Consider the following 17,295-nt stretch of genomic DNA (forward strand, 5'->3'; position numbering starts at 1 on the left):
GGTGCTGGCCCTCACCAGCAAACTAGGACAAACTTGGACGTTATCAGAACAATGCAGGGGCTATGGACGAGGCTCGGAAAAGAGCGTCATTTACAAAAGCTTGATTACAATAGAATGAATACATAATTGGATCTAAAAAAGACCGGTATTTTAAGAGGAGCGGCGTAGAGAGAGACTCTGTTTGACTTCTAAATAGTCCGGTGGAATCCTATTGTCATTAATAGCGCAGTATTCCCATGGTTTAAATCCCTGGTTATTTTATTTGAACAGCTTTTCCCTTGATGTTGACTAAATTCAGAATTGTCAACAAAACACAGCCGGAGCAGTGTGGTGCGACGGGGGGTGTCCTTTTTTTTGGGGGTTAGGGGAATGAGGCCAAAATGAGCCCATGACTGTGGTGAAATTGTTTCCCTTAACTCAGCAGGGGGGCGGAGCTTAGCAAAGGAACAACGGACTACTGCCTGTTCATTGTCCACATCTGGTGAATGTGCTCTTGTGGCCACAATCCTCTAACAGTTTAACACCGACAGGGTGATGAGACACGTGGTGGAACATTAGAGAAGAAAAGGGAAAAGAACTGTCCTCTTGTCATTAGAAGCTTTCTTCAGTCAGGCTCAACATCCATCTAGAAACAACTTCATTTGCATTTTCAAACCGCAGATGATCATGCAAGCCGTTTATTTTGTGGGCTTTTCTGTGCAAAACCCCTCTTTATCCACATTTTCATCTTGGTGGCAATTATGCAGAGTTAGCCTTCATATTAACTATTTCTTTAAAGGTATGCGTGGTTCTCATTTTAGGGGTCTTTTCCAAAGTAACCTGACCTTTTACATCAAAAACCTTTTTTTGTTTCATATTATAACAAGTTCTCCATACATGAGCGGTTTGAAGGTTACATACCTCAGTTAAATTGAATCCGGAGTCATGTCCCTGGCTGGGAGGCTCAGAACACCTCTGCTCTGGCAGCTGTCAAAGTTCCTGCCTGATATCGTCTACGGTTTCAGAGCTTCTGTCCACCGTTATACTTTTCCACAAGCAGAATATATTTTTTTATTTATTACCTGGTACATATTTCACTAAGGTTCAGCTCGCCGTGATCTTGAAATATATAATGATGCCGGTAGTCAACAATTCGCTCATTGAAATTCAGAGTCAGTGACTGAGCTTGTGCTTGTTCTCCCATAACATGATTAATCTATAATGTTACCTCGGGCTGTGTATTTGGAAAAGAGGGTCTCGCTTATTCACCTCCAGCACTGCAGACATTGCTATTCCCCGCGCAGTTCTGCTTGACATGAATGGATTTTTCAACTTGTCAAAGATTTAACCCTGTTCCAAATCTGTGCTTGGGCTTCATCTATATCTGCATCGCGTATACCACAACGGGATGGACAGGTCCAACTTCACAGACCCTTCAGTCGACTCATCACATCCACGTGTCAAGCCTCGCTACGCTACTGGGAAACCAACGTACTTCTGCAGTAGCACTGCGCTGCTCGGTAACATTAACATAAGGTATCTTTGCAAAAAGAAATTCTGCAGAAACTAGTTTATTTATGACAAACAGAACGTGCACGCTGCTGACTGTCCAGTTTTTTTTGCCATAAGGTACTGAAGTGATTACATTCGATCTTATTCTACAGTAGATCCTTAGGGACGAATTCAAGCATAAGGGGAAACACAATAAACACAGATAGTACTAACCCATTACTTTTGACCGATTGTATTTGAATGAAAACTATTAAATAGACTCTTCTTCCTGGAGTTCAAAGCAGATTCAGTGAATGTACAACAAAACTAATAGTGGTACAAATCAATGAGGACACTGCACAGCTACTCAGGAGCAAGGCCTGTGCATTTCACTGCAAACAGCAATCACAGGCGGCGTTGTTCTTTGCCCCAAGTCATGCATAGAAAAGTAATTTAAGATTAAACTGAGAGATGGAACTCATCAGGAGGAACTGAGGACCCAGAACGCAAAGGCGCTAATCTACATGGAAACAATTAATCATGCCGAGGCCTGTCCTGTAGGCTTTTGCTTAGAGGGAGCGAATTATTTGGGACAAAGGCAACATGAATCTATTCTTATATGAGAACCCATCAGCAAAGGGTCACCGCGTGGCAGCGGCACTCATCGATCAACGCCCGACGGGGTTGCATCTTTGCTTTGATGCTTCGGCATGTGACAGTTTCCTCCTCATCCCGAACTAACTTTTTGGCCTCGTTCCCGACAGGAGGAGAAAAACTACGTCTCTCCATTTCACTCCATTGCTCAAAGCCGTGAACATTAATGACTCGGTTTTGTGTGACAATGAAGTTCCGCCGTTGGTGAGAGCAGGCGTGACCCACCCGCCAATGTCTCGGTGGCTGTTTGCGGCACCTTTGAGACAAACTCGTGTTGACACCTGGGGAGATGCACGAGGTTTGCTCCACTGCCGTTGAGTTGAGGGAACAAAACACTGACAGATGGCAGCATTTTTTTTTGTGTTTTTTATTTTTTTGTAGATAATTCTTAGGGGACGTTTTCAGAACAAAAACGTTGCGCTAATGAATGAACTCACACCTAACATGCAGCAGGGGAAAGGGTTGACCATGCAGTCAAATGGAACCAGATCAATTTCTAATTCATTAAGGACCAATTGTTAACCGATGCTGCTAAGTTAAAATATATGAATTTTACATAACTGTATTGTATTACCACATAGTCCCAAGCAGGAGAAACATTCTTAGACATATTTTATAAAAGATAAGTCTAAAATTAAAGTCTTTTGACCATTAACAACCATGTACTAAAGATTCTAAATATTTTATTTCACGTTTTTATATCTTTTAGTTCTAAATGATGATTGAATTGACGAAGCCATCTGAATTGAAAAATCGGATTTGTTCATGGATTTGCCAGCCATGCAACTATCCATTGTCCTTGTATGTAGCATATATTTTATTATATTATTTTTATCTTATTGCTGCACTACGTGTCTTCCTTCATGCACCAACCGCCAAGTCAAATTCCATGTATGTCTGACATACGATGGCAATAAACGTTTCCTGATTCCTGATGTAAAATAAAAATAAAAGTAAAATAAATGGCATAAAGGACCGCAGAATGTAATCTTTTGTAATGTATGGTAAAGTATTCCCTCTTCATATTCAATATCCTTGATAATGCGAGGTACCTGCCTAGTCACAGCACGAACCACATACTGCTATTTATCGAAAGTACCTTTCTATATGCAAAGAATAAATATAACAGGGTCTGATGTATGGTAATGGTTACATAGAATAAGATGCCATGAGTTAGCACTCACGCTTGCATTTTATCCGTGCCTTGGGCTGTCTCACTTGATACAATATGGGTTTTACACTCTGAATGATGGAGTAACAACATTGATGTTTCATTCAGTTTATTCTTAATTGTGGGATAGCTGTTGATCACATTAAAACATACAAAATGTGGGTCCTTCATTATTTAATCATTAAACATCTTGAGTGCATAGGAAATAGAAATGTTTACATGTGGCTTCTTTGCAGCTGATAAGTGTCACTAAGGTGTTAATTCCTCTAAAAGAGAGAGAGAAAACGGCAAATTTGCCTCACATTCAGTCATAAGAACAAAATAACTCCAAAAACAAGCCAGTGTGAATTCCTAGTGAAAATAAATAATTATTCAGTGAAATCTCAACAAGAGATTGCTTCATCAATACAATTACAAGACTTGATGTGATGAATTGTTTATAGTATTTTGGATGCCCATCAACTTAAATTTCTCAAATCTTAAAGTAAATTTTTGTGTTTTTATCCCTTTGGAATGCATTAAGGTTCAGCTACTATGTTGTTGGTATTATAATTTGGATCAAAGGGCTTGAATAATGAACTGTGTGATCCTTATGTGTGCAACTTGACACGTAGCACTAATATGTAGGTTAGCATTACAGTCACGCATAAATGTTATGCTCCAATTTTACATATATGAGTATAGGAAACTGTTTTAAATTTCCTTTTGAGCTCCCATCTTGATCCAAAATCACAGAGAAATGTCATGATTTGCTATCAAAAAAGCTGCAGCATCCACAGGTGGCCAGTAGGGGCAGTGTGTAATTGTACAACAACTTTGGAAGCATTGCGGGTTATTTCTTGGTTGCGACGAAAAACCAGATGAGTGTGTGTCTTGCGTTGTGTTGAGTTATTTAGTCTCTGAAATAAACAGATTTGTAACACATTACACTCCACGGCATGGTTTTCTTCCAACCTTAAAACGAGTCACTGGAAATAAATAAAGAAGTAGACAAACGTGGAGGCATCGAGCACGGTGGGAGACCTCGGACCGTCTTTGCTCCACAGGTGCTTTTCTTTTCTCCCCTTGGACTTCCGCACTTTACAGAGGGAGCTGTCCGATGCCGGTGGTGCTGAAAGTTTCAGTTCTGCGCCTCTGACAGGCTTAACCAAACAATTAAGAGATATTTCCGTTTTTTTTGCAGTCACGAGAAATATCCTTTAATTGTAAGATCATGCCTATCTATAAAACCCCGCCAATTGCGCCACTTCTGTCTCTTCAGCACGGGCTCTGCACACGCCTCGAATTGTGGCTACTATGATTTAAAGGCACTCTGTAGTTCAAACGAGAAAAAAAAGAGCCCCGACGCCATAGTCCCACGATCAAAACGAGGGCGTCGATTTCTCTGAATCAACAATCAATAAAATGATCAAGTAATGGAACGAGAACAAAACATTGAGCAGATTTAATGTTTGTTTTCCTCCTGTAAAAAAAGAAAGCTCTTCCGGTCGGCTAACTCAATCCAGCTGTTGCAATGCAGGCGTCGTGGCTCGTGTCACGTCTGTCCCGCATCCATCATGCCCTGCGCGAAGATCATGGCGTGTAAATCCTTCCTTTCCGCCACATCAGCCGCGCTCCGTCGCCGCTGAAGTGCGGCGCCAACGCGTGTCCGCCGCTGCGCACCCTCACCTCGTTCCTGAAACCGCTCCCCCCCCCCCCCGCCCCCCCCACTCCTCTCCCTGTTTCCCCCCCACGCCCCTAAAAGAACCGCCAACTTATCCAAAAGTATATACTCTGTACACGCCGAATCTGTGAGTTTGGTGTCGCTTTTGTCACGCGCTTCGTCTGCCTGTTCATTCAAGACGCGCGTGCAGGCCGAGGGAGTCATGTGTTTGGATATCGGCTCTCCGTGCGTCTCTCTCCGGCTAGTCCAAATCATTTCTACCCGGCTTATCGGGACAGCAGCCGAGTCGTGAAGTCTCTGCAGTCACGTGATCGAGACAGGACTGACGTTTACGTGTGTGTGTGTTTTCTTATTGGGAGTGTGTATGTGAGCGTCTGTCCGTGTGTAGTTAGAGGGGTGTCCCTCCTCTACAATTTTTTTTTTTTTGTTGCTGCTTGCCACGCTTTAGACGCCGGAGCGCAGGGGGAGAGGCGAGAGGGAGAGAGGTAACGCCGGTTTTTCTCACGGGCCACCTGTCCTTCCAGTCTTACCTCGGGTCCCCGTCGGTTCTTCTTCGTCTTTTTGAACCCACCTTCCTGCGGTCGGGTTGTTTTTGAAGGTTTAAAAAAAAAAAAAAAAAAAGGGGGGGGGGGAGAAAAAAAAAAGATCAAAAATCGATTGGGTTTCATGCGCGTCTCGTCTGCCAAGAGGAAAACCGCGGTTTTGTTTTGCCCTGGGTTTTGAGCATCTTTTCGTTCTGTTTTTTATTCTTTTCTTCGGGTGCTCCATTTGGACAGTCGAGCAGAGCGTAGGACAGTCGAGCAGAGCTTGGATGAGCCGCTTCGCCGAAATCCTGAGATGGAGTTTCTGCTGATCTGCCTTTCCCTGTGGATATTGCAATGCAATTCGGCCAAAGCGGACTCCATCATACACATCGGTAAGCGTCCGCTCACACGACACGCCGTCGGGTTACGGGCAGGCTGTGAAACGCAAAGTGTGCGGACACATGAAGCTCCGCCGGCGCATGCTGCGTTGATCGCAGGATTTCGGCGAGAGGGCGGGATAAACAGTCTATGCATCCTGTGTTTAGGCAACACTTTGACTCTCAAGTGAGTTGGAAAGTTGGCGTTGTGTAAGCAGCCATACCCCTGACCTTTACCGCTACAGCTGTTTTATTTTAAAAATAATTTATTGCGGTTATTTGTTTCTTTCCACAGCCCCTTTTCTGCAGACGTTTCTTACACTTTTCGTTCTCGATGCGTTCTCGTCATGTCCAGATCTAAAACCTCCCCACCGTCGGCCTGTAAATTGCAAATCAGTATTCCACACACGGGCTACGGAAAGAGGGGCCCTTATCGTAGAGGCTCTGACTAAATGACCGAGGCTGTTTTAGACCAAGCTACCTCTTGTCTGTACCCGACAAGCCTCAACTTTCACCGGAACGTGACTGCAATGTCAAAACCAGGACGGAGGGGAACGTCAGTGGAGTTTCGTTTTTAGAGATGCAAAACACATAGAGCCTCTTTGTTCTCTAACTTCAAAAACCAGAGCTGCCTTTTTTTGGGGGTGCCAAAATGGAAAGGGAGGAGGGGTGGAAAAGGGGGGGCGAGGGGGGCTTTAAACACGACGTTCAAATGTGTTTTTTTTTTTTGCTTGTTTGTTTGTTTGTTTAATCTGTTGGTCCCTAAACATAGCATTACATTTTACAGTTTGGAAAAACACACGGCAATGCGCACACGGGCGAACACGCGCACGCACTCACAAGGAGTAATTGCGCTGGTTTATGTCCCTCTTGCATGCGCACAGTCACGGAGCCACTTAGTATGACTGGCGTTGTGGTCTCAGATAAAAACGTCAATGTCACTGTGAGCAAATGCAGTCTCGCTGCTTCCTGCAATGCCGCCTCTGCTGCTGCTGCTGGTGGTGGAGGTGGTGGGTGGGGGTGGAGGTGGAGGTGGGGTGTTGGTGTTGTTCACAGTTTACTGCAACAGTCTGGCAAGCAGCAGGTGCTCAGTCACTGGCTTAATACGGTGGCGGGACTCCATCCAGATCACTTTGGCTGATGCCCCGCGTGACGTCCGGGTAGCCTGTACCCCAATTATGCTTTTTCATTCCCTGAAAACCCTTTTCTGTGATATATAATGGCAGCTGATGCATAAACAAAGGAAAGAAAGAGGGGTGCGGAGTCAGGGAGACAGTTAAGCCTCAGTATACCTCCCACGCCACGCCAGCATGCTTATTGGGGAGGGGGGTGCCCTCTTTCTGGTCTATATACGACGGCAATCTATTAAGTTAAGTTTTGGCTACTCCGTGCATCAATTATTTGAGTGGTTGTGATGTGTCCGTGTTGCTCTCCAAGGTGCTGAAATATTACCTGGCCCACTTTAAGCACATTATGGCAACTTCGAGGCAGAACAGAAACAAACAGATCGATTTTATTTCCCGGCACTAAATTATGAATCACGTTGACGTGCTTTGGAGGATAAACAAACTATTCGATCACATTTCAGCTGCTCATCTTTTTCCTCCAAATGATTTGCGGTTATTTTATTCAACAGGTGCCATATTTGAGAAAAACTCTGGGAGAGAAGAGGAGATTTTCCAACTCGCCATCTCAGATCTGAGTCTGAACGATGACATTCTGCAGAGCGAGAAAATCACCCACTCGGTGAAACTAATCGAGCCAAACAACCCTTTCCAGGCTGTGCAGGAAGGTAAGCCCGGTTCCTCCCCCACCAGATAACTTAAATTGCCCCTGCTATTCGATTTGATCAGTCAGGGCCGGGGCGCGTCAGGAGGGCCGTCTCCTTCTCCCAGTCGCTTCGACTTACAATCACGCCCGAGGTCCAAGGCTTGAAACACTTTGCACTTCTCCTTTTTGCCAAGAACTGTAATGCTGTTAACTCCATATGTTGAGTTAGTGTTGTCGCTCAAGAGGTCTTGTGGATTCAAGTGTGTGTGTGTGTGTGTGTGCGAGAGAGAGGGAAATGGTTCAATTGGTTCAGTTTGTGTGTGCGTGTGTGTCTGTGTGTGTCTGTGTGTATGTGCGTGCGAGCGTGTGCAGTGCCACTGAACCAAAGCAAGGTGTCTTCTGCGGTTGAAAAGCTAGGTGGAAGCATTGAGTTAGAGCACCGCAGCCAAGGATAAAATCTTATGTCAGAATTAAAATAATTTCAAGGCGATCCAATGTAACTCCAGTGGACACTCCAGCTCTGCAATCGCATGCGAGTGGAAAATATTTCCAGTTTTTATGTATCTTTGATTGATGAGCGCCAAATGTCGCTTGACCACATTCATCACCGCACAGATCTTCCGTTGGAATGTTTCGTCTGCCTCATTTAGAACCAGCAATGGCATTATTTTTGTCAGGGCAGCATTGATTAAAATTCTTCCCGCTAAAATAAATCACTGAGACTTTAATTGGTTCGTAGGGACCTTCGGAGGCTGTTTATGTCTCTTGCAGTTCGTTAGTTCGTCTGTGCTTTCGGTCCAAACTTACACTCTGGTCAGGCTCACGAGAAGCAGTTCTTATTTGGGCTCAGGAAATAAAATGAATGAATGAAGATATATCAGGTTGCTGCTGCAGAGATAAGATTACATTTTTTTTTAATTATTAATACCCGCACGTATGACTTGGCTGGTTTACCAGTCGCTGTTGCATGAGATGCAAAAGTCTAGTAATTAAACAGACTTGCCAGAAAATCATTTTCCATTTGTGCAGTGCTCTGATTATTCCAGTGGTGTAGTCACAGAAGGAGTGTTTAACCCTACCATTGGTGGAGAGTTCCCGCAAACAAACACTGAATAATACTTACCTCAAAGTTGTTTTCTTTGGACGATCCCAAGTAGTATTTACAAAATGTCATGCTCATAAAAAAATCTTAAGAATGCACAAGCCTTGTTGGGTAAAAAGATAACTTTTTACTCCAGGCCTTGTAATTGCTCTCTGAAAATATTCAGAGTGTATTTCCTCTGCATAAATTACCTTCTGTTTGTCTTGATTAAGTATCATTTAACATACGTAATTACTGTTTACGGTGAGACGCCCAGTGGTGGCTGATTGGGGGGCATTCAACTTCCGGGGAGAGTTGGGGATAACGGGCCGTCTTTGACACGGTGATCAATGGGAGGCCCATGACTCTTGCACTAGCCCCACTGCAGGGTGCTGAGTGACAACCGCGATAAGTTGACCTTTTGCTTTGCTCTTTTGTTCGCCGCCATCCCACTGTGAGCGTCGGCGAGGGGAGGGGACAACGGACGTGAACGGGGGGGGGAGAAAGTGGTGGTTAGGGGAATGAGGAAGAGTTAATAGAGGTGGAGAAAATAGTGGCTGTCGCAAGGAGATTAAGGGTGAGAAGAGCAGGGGAGGATAAAAAAAATTAAATAAATTTGAGAGTAGAGAATCATGACCGAGACATGAATAAACATGAGTGGACCAGAGGAGAGCAGGAGAGGAGTTAAGATAGGAGAAAGGTAATGAGGAAAACGTCTGGGCCCAGCGAGAGGAGAAGCCTCGTGCGTCCTCATTTGGCTCCCTTTTGTCCTTGCACCGGTGGAACACATATTAACGAGCATGTCACACCCCCACCGCGCACGCAGACGCACTTTGCTATTCAGTCCTCACCGTTTAAAGACGACAGCTCAGGGCTTGCTGGATCTACCGCTTGACCACACAACAGGGCGGACGCTGTCCTATTTATAGGTTGTAACAACCTGGGGGGGGGGGGGGGGGGGGGGTGGGGGGTAGCGTCGGGGGCGACTTCAGCACCTGGAGCGAGAAAAAAAAACTCAAGAGCAATATCTATCTCAGCGGTGGCTTATCTGAAGCCTGCCACGAGGTTTTTAAGATGCCATCAGACCACAATCCTGTCACAGAGGACAACAAACGCACATTTGACCACTGCAACCGACCTCGCCCCAAAATTCATGCCACTTCCCGCCTCAGTTCCTGTATTTATAGAGGTGGAGATAAGATGCTGGCTGATAGGATGATAAAGAAAAGGGGGGAAAATCTGTTGAAACAAAAAAGACATTTATCCAGAAAGGAAAGGAAGCACAATTTAAATGCTTCTCCAGCTATTCTGATCAATTTTAACGTTAATGCCTCGCTTATCTAGTCACAGCCAGACATTCCCTCTAGGAATCCCTCTGTCATCCCCCGGATGCCTCCAGGGTACATTACGTCTACGAATGGCATCTGAATCAGCCCTTGACAACTTTTGAAATAAAGGAACTCTCAGACATCTTGAGATTTTTCCCCCCAGATTATCTTTCCAGCGTGATTTAAAACTAGAGGATGTTCCTCTAGGCCAGATACACATAGGAAAGAAAGCTTTAATAACCCTTTTTCTGGTTTGGTCTCCTGTCTTGCTTTTAATCGCCAACCTTGTTGTGTGATTATGTAAATCCAAACGTCTGCATATTTAAAGGTAAGTTTAGCTCGCAATGTTTTTTTTGTTCTGGTTGAACAAAGATTGTGATGGGGTAGGGTTGAGCTTTTAGTCTTTGGTCTACATTTTGGATCTTTTTTTGGCATCAAAGCATTTACGGGCAAGACAATGAATGAAAGCATTCCTTAAAAAGATGCAATTGTTCTCATTGTGGGGTTTTCAGAACGGCGTCACGATCATTTTAAAGGGGACGCCAGAAGACTATGGAGGAAAAAAATGACATTTCAAAATGAAATGTTTTTCTTGACCTGTACCAGTAATATTGTTGACTCCTATCTTGGTTTGTTTGTGAGACAAAACCAAGACAAGTTTCTGATGGCGAATTTCCAGGGTGTCATCCTGAGGCGCAAAGTCCAATCGCCATTTCAAATTCTGGTGGCGCTAGATGAAACGTCACGGGATCACTCTCTGGGAACTTTGAATATCTGGAACAAATGTCCAATCCAATCCATGTGGAGTCTTTTCAGTCTGGTCCAAAGTCCGACCGACATTAGCTAGCATCCCCCCCACCCCCAAAAAAGGGTCAAAACCAATCATCGGCGCGATGCTGGACCAACATCCCAGATCCTTCTAACCCATATTCAACCAACCGTGGTTGTTATCGACTCTTGGAGGTTTGTCGAACCCCTGCAGGTTCATTTTCAAACATGCTCATAGCAGTGAGACAACTGGGCCATCTGGACCCAGCTAGAGGAAGAGCTCCCTAATGTGCAGTCATTTGTTGAGTGTTGGGTCCCGCTGAGTCCTTCACAGCCCACGATGACTGACCCCTCCGTTTCCATGCAACCTCTGCCCAAGGTAATGTCAAGGAGGATTTCCCTATTTGTTCATACCTGTAGTGACACAAGTTGATATGGCGGTTCCTTTGAAAGTTTTGGCATGGCTAATGCAATGTGCTGCATCTGATTCTCTGCTTATGACGACTCTTTATTCGCTGCGCTCTAAACGTGATGGAATACTTTCACTCTTATTTTTATAATGCTGCATGAATCTTGGTAATTGATTTATTTGTTTTTTTTAAATTATTTTTTACCAGCTCTACAAAGAGGTTGGGGTGAGGAGGGGGGGGGGCATCAGGCCATTTTACTGGCCGCTGTTAATTACCCACTAGTTATTTTAATCCGTCATAAGCTCCTCAATGGGCTGTTTAAAGACCTGCTGGTACCTTAATCAGCTAAGTGATGTTGCGGCAGAGGTATACCCTTCAGTATTTAATGCCCTCACACTTGAAGGCCCACCACTAGAATTCATGTTAGGTCGGCTGCCGTTTGTGCTTAAGACTGTTTTATTTGCTAACATATTTTATTGAGAATTATTCGTTTTTTGGTGTTAGAACTCCAGTGTTTCTTTAAACATTTGAAACAATAAACTATTTTAATTCTATCCTATTATCTTCTTTTATCATAAGCCCTCATTAGTGCATCCTCTGTAGTTGGATTATTTTAATTACAGTGGCTTTGTGATTGTTGATTTTTGATTTAATACTTTTCTTGCCATCTGCTAATGTGTTGCCAATTCAATACTCAGTGCGTCGGTCATTAACTGTTGTGTATTTTACTTTTACTCTTGTGTTTGTTACAAGCTTGAATGTTAATGTGGAACTTTTAAATGGTTAATGTGGGAACTCAGTGTCCTTGTTGTTTTTGCTTGCAGGCATTCCGTTGTCACACACGCACACACACACACACACACACACACACACACACACACACGCAAACACGGACACCTTAAATGGATGTCCTGCCTTCTATTGACCTCAGAAGTTGTAACTTGAATTCGGTCCACTAACACTTCGCCAATATCACATTCGGAAACACCGGCATCGCTGCTGGTGCACCGTTAATGTATGTGTTGTGTAACGGGGCAACAACAAATGTGCGATTAACAGTCTATCGCAGGGCTTGAATGTGTTGGTATTGCACTCGTGCCAAGTGCCATCCTCTCTAGTGTGATGAATATGTTTGCGACGTTGTATGTTAATTGTTGTGGCTCTTTGCTTCTCCTGCAGACTGCTTACTATAAACTACTCTTTCTTTGCCGCGTCAGCTTCTTCCCGCCAACTTTTCCTCGACAAAAAGTCCTCCGCCTCCTTTCTCGTCACACGGGTCACTTTCTCTGTTGCACGTACCTCTCCTTGTCCCCCCGTGTACCACCTGTACACCATGACGTGTGTGGATGACACACGGGGGGGGGGGGGGGGGGAGGCCCCAATGGGACCGTTGCTCTGCTGTGGGCTGACAGACTCACGAAAGAGTCTTTTTCCCTTTTAGAAAAGCCCCAGTCAGCGCTAAATGCTGCATCTGTTTAGTGGACCTACAGGTTTTGTCCTCTGTGCTGCACAGGAACCTGTGGTGAGAACTCCAGCGTCACGTATAGTCCCCGACAGCCGTAACAGGCTCATTTTTGTCAGTCCTCGGATTTATCTTGAAAGGAGCAGAATTGACATCAGAAGAGAGCGGCAACATTCTAATTATATGTTACTTAAAAAGTGATTTGGGCGTTTGAGTGAGACGGCTTGATCCGCCGATTAACTTCAAGAAAAACGTCAATTTGCTTAAATGCCACGTCTGATCTCCGTTCGTCTGCAGCGGGCTGAATGTCACCGTGTATGGAGATCTTTGGAACATTTTAGTTTTTGAGTAAACAGGGCCGGTTCTGTTGTGCTCCGATTTGACGAGAGGTTTTAAAAGAGTGCAACAAATTGATGAATAAATAAATAAAGATAGGGAATATTTCAACAGATTTCTTTCAGGAGAGCGGGAAATGATGCTTGGTGTGCGAAGTAAACAGGATTACTGCGTTAGCTAATTGCAGAGTGGCTGTCACGTTGGGCCTTTTTATGTATTCATCACATTTCCCCACGCCGCCTCCTTGGTAGACACCTAAGGGCTGAATTCAAAGTATTCTCTACACTTTTCACACTGACATATTTCATTGAGGATATTCTGCAGAGGGAGGGATGGGGGGGGGGTCACTGTGTACAAGGCTGACTGATGGCTTCTCTGCGGTGTGACGTCTGTCTGTCTGTCTGTCTGTGAAGGACAAATGCAGGAAAAACACATTGAAAAAGCAAATACCTCCTGATTGATGTTTGACTGTTTGTTCCCGCCATGGCGCGCGCAAGGATCCCGAATGCAGCACCGGGGGAATATTATCGGGGTCATTTAGCACTGTCAGGCGATGACATCAAACTAGTAGGCCACCAAATTCCTCCCGGCCTGCTCCTGTAATTGTTGTTTGAGAGGCATTTAGCACCTGTATTGATTCCTTCTGATATGACAGCGGCATCTGATGTATGAAGAACGGCAAAAAACTGCGAGAAGTACATCAGACCACCTGCACACGTGCCTATTATGCATGCTCATTCACACACAACGTACGCTGTTTGTCACGTCTGTCGCCCCCCCCGTGTCTTATTCGTGTTCCTGTCCTCTTCGGGTGTGACAGATTTATAATAACCAGCCGCAGACAGCCCACGAACACCTTTGGGGATCGGCCATCAATACTGCTCCACCTGCAGGATGGAGCGAGAGAGAGAGAGAGAGAGAGAGAGAGAGACGCCGAGTGAGACAGACAAGAGCGGATGTCCCCGTCCGGTCAGATTGATGCTGATGAGGGCCCCGGGTCTTCATCCTTTGTGATACGTCGCAGGTCCCCGCGCGCTACGAGCATCTTAGACTTAGACCTTATGAGCGCGGGAGTAAAACAGCGCTGAGGTTAGAACACAGATCTCCGAAAACTGGGTCAAACAGCACCCTGAGATGCAAACTGTTTGGCTCATTAATATGGATACAAGCCGATGGAATGTTACGCTAAAATATTACGTTTTGATGAGGTTTCTGTGCTCATTCATCTATGATCTCTCCGTAACAGTATTTGCTCCAGCACATGTGCATTTTCCAGTTTCTGCCTGCACACATTCAGTTTATTGCAGTAATGAGAAAAAAGCATATCATCTATGTCACGATCGGCTGGTGCAGGTTGAAGGCAGGCAGGCAGGCAGGACTCAGACGCAGGGTCTTCCGACAAAGTGCTATTTATTCAAACAAAACTCAAGCAGAACGTGCACCAACGAGGACTGACATGGACAATGACGCGACCAAGGACAACTGGCACACAGGGCTTAAATACACAAGGGAGGTGCAGGTGATTGGACACAGGTGGAATCAATCACGCAATCACAAGACAAGGCAGGAAGTGAAGTTAACCCAGGACCACAAGAGACATGAAACTTCAAACTAAAACAGGAAGCGAAGCCAAACCGTGACAGAACCCCCCCCTCAAGGACCGAATTCCAGACGGTCCTAAAGGGGAGCAGAACCGGAAAAAATCAGACAAGGGGAGGGAGGGTGGGGACCCGACAGCTAAGGTCCGGCGGCCTGCCGGGGCGGCGGCCAGGCGTGGGGTGCTCAGGGGGTCTGCCGGGTCGGCGACCGGGCCTCGGGGTCTCGGGGGGTCTGCCGGGTCGGCGACCGGGCCTCGGGGTCTCGGGGGTTCTGGCGGGTCGGCGGCCGGGCCTCAGGGTCTCGGGGGGTCTGCCGGGTTGGCGGCCGGGCCTCCGGGTCTCGGGGGGTCTGCCGGGTCGGCGGCCGGGCCTCAGGGTCTCGGGGGGTCTGCCGGGCCGGCGGCCGGGCCTCTGGGTCTCGGGGGGTCTGCCGGGTCGGCGGCCGTGCGTCGTGGCGGGGGGCGCCGAGCAGTGCGGCTCCGGCGTCGTCGTGGCTTGGGGCGCCGAGCTGTGCGGCTCCGGCGTCGTCGTGGCGTGGGGCGCCGAGCTGTGCGGCTCCGGCGTCGTCGTGGGGCGCCGAGCTGTGCGGCTCCGGCGTCGTCGTGGCGTGGGGCGCCGAGCTGTGCGGCTCCGGCGTCGTCGTGGCGTGGGGCGCCGAGCTGTGCGGCTCCGGCGTCGTCGTGGCGGGGGGCGCCGAGCAGTGCGGCTGCGGCGTCGTCGTGGAGGGGGGCGCCGAGCAGTGCGGCTCCGGCGTCGTCGTGGCGGGGGGCGCCGAGCAGTGCGGCTCCGGCGTCGTCGTGGCGGGGGGCGCCGAGCAGTGCGGCTGCGGCGTCGTCGTGGCGGGGGGCGCCGAGCTGTGCGGCTGCGGCGTCGTCGTGGAGGGGGGCGCCGAGCAGTGCGGCTCCGGCGTCGTCGTGGCGGGGGGCGCCGAGCAGTGCGGCTCCGGCGTCGTCGTGGCGGGGGGCGCCGAGCAGTGCGGCGGCCCAACCCCTGACCCCACCCCCCCCTCAAGGGCAGGATCCCAGACGGCCCCCAGGGGTGGGGGGGAGAGGACCAAGGGATGGGAGGGAGGGGGCACGATCAGGGGCCGTGGGGACGGGCCAGGAGACTGGACTCTGGGGGCCGGAACGGGCGGAGACTGGACTCTGGGGGCCGGAACGGGCGGAGACTGGACTCTGGGGGCCGGAACGGGCGGAGACTGGACTCTGGGGGCCGGAACGGGCGGAGACTGGACTCTGGGGGCCGGAACGGGCGGAGACTGGACTCTGGGGGCCGGAACGGGCGGAGACTGGACTCTGGGGGCCGGAACGGGCGGAGACTGGACTCTGGGGGCCGGAACGGGCGGAGACTGGACTCTGGGGGCCGGAACGGGCGGAGACTGGACTCTGGGGGCCGGAACGGGCGGAGACTGGACTCTAGGGGCCGGAACGGGCGGAGACTGGACTCTGGGGGCCGGAACGGGCGCTGACGGGCGTCTCGGCGCAGGAACGGGCGCTGACGGGCGTCTCGGCGCCCCCTCGGGCGGAGACGGGCGTCTCGGGGCCCACTCGGGCGGAGACGGGCGTCTTGGGGCCCACTCGGGCGGAGACGGGCGTCTTGGGGCCCACTCGGGCGGAGACGGGCGTCTTGGGGCCCACTCGGGCGGAGACGGGCGTCTTGGGGCCCACTCGGGCGGAGACGGGCGTCTTGGGGCACACTCGGGCGGAGACGGGCGTCTTGGGGCACACTCGGGCTGAAACGAGCGTCTTGGGGCCCACTCGGGCTGAAACGGGGGTCTTGGAACCAGGACGGGCGGAGACGGACGGTTTGGACGGCGCCGCCGCTGTCGGGTCTCAAGGTCCGGGAACCAGGGCTCGTGAGTGGCTGGGGGGCAAGCGCCCCGCCGAACCACCTTTGGATTCCTGCGGGAACCCGCAAAGGTGACTCGGGCTCCCAATATTGGGTGTACCCAATCGAACCCTGCTGAGTCCTTCCATGGTCGCGTCATTCTGTCACGAACGGTGCTGGAGCAGGCGGAAGCAGGACTCAAATGCAGAGGTTCTCGAACAACGTGCTCTTTAATCTTGACAAGAAAACAATAACGTGCTCCAACGGCAAGGGATACATAGACAATGACGCGACCAAGGACAACTGGCACACAGGGCTTAAATACACAAGGGAGGTGCAGGTGATTGGACACAGGTGGAATCAATCACGCAATCACAAGACAAGGCAGGAAGTGAAGTTAACCCAGGACCACAAGAGACATGAAACTTCAAACTAAAACAGGAAGCGAAGCCAAACCGTGACAATCTATCTTACTTCAACTGGTGATAAAGCCATAAGTGTCTGATAAATAATTCACTTGTCATTTTTTTTTCGAGTACATGTTTCAGTAAGTCAGACTCAATTAGTCATGTTATCTAACCCATCACATTACCACATTTAAGACAAATCATCCTGGGAGCACTCATGGGTGCGTTCTAATCATTACTGGAATGTGAAGATATTTACCCGACCAACTAACCCAACTCGCCGTGTCAAACACCAGGAATAATAGTATTTTCATTCAGAAGATCTGGAGCTAAAGTCCCCCATTCATAATGATTTTTGAACAGGTTATAACAATTGTATTGACTGTGAATCGGTAACTATTCCACAAATATGTGAATATTGCTAATTGCTCTGGTCAATAAATCCGGTT

At 48.1% G+C, this 17,295-nt stretch overlaps 1 protein-coding gene across 3 annotated transcripts in view; it reads left to right on the forward strand.

The window, feature by feature from the left end:
- The first annotated feature begins 5,748 nt into the window (after positions 1-5,748).
- The window catches only part of grid1a (glutamate receptor, ionotropic, delta 1a), a 144,964-nt gene continuing 133,417 nt past the window's right edge, over positions 5,749-17,295 (forward strand). For all 3 annotated transcript variants that reach the window (XM_037464767.2, XM_037464768.2, XM_037464769.2), the window contains exons 1-2: positions 5,749-5,874; positions 7,496-7,651. In XM_037464767.2, coding sequence (XP_037320664.2) covers positions 5,796-5,874; positions 7,496-7,651 — 235 coding nt within the window. In that variant the 5' untranslated portion in view covers positions 5,749-5,795. The remainder of the gene's footprint in view (positions 5,875-7,495; positions 7,652-17,295) is intronic.

The sequence above is a fragment of the Pungitius pungitius genome, chromosome 13, assembly GCF_949316345.1.
Source record: "Pungitius pungitius chromosome 13, fPunPun2.1, whole genome shotgun sequence".
Classification (NCBI taxonomy): domain Eukaryota; kingdom Metazoa; phylum Chordata; class Actinopteri; order Perciformes; family Gasterosteidae; genus Pungitius; species Pungitius pungitius.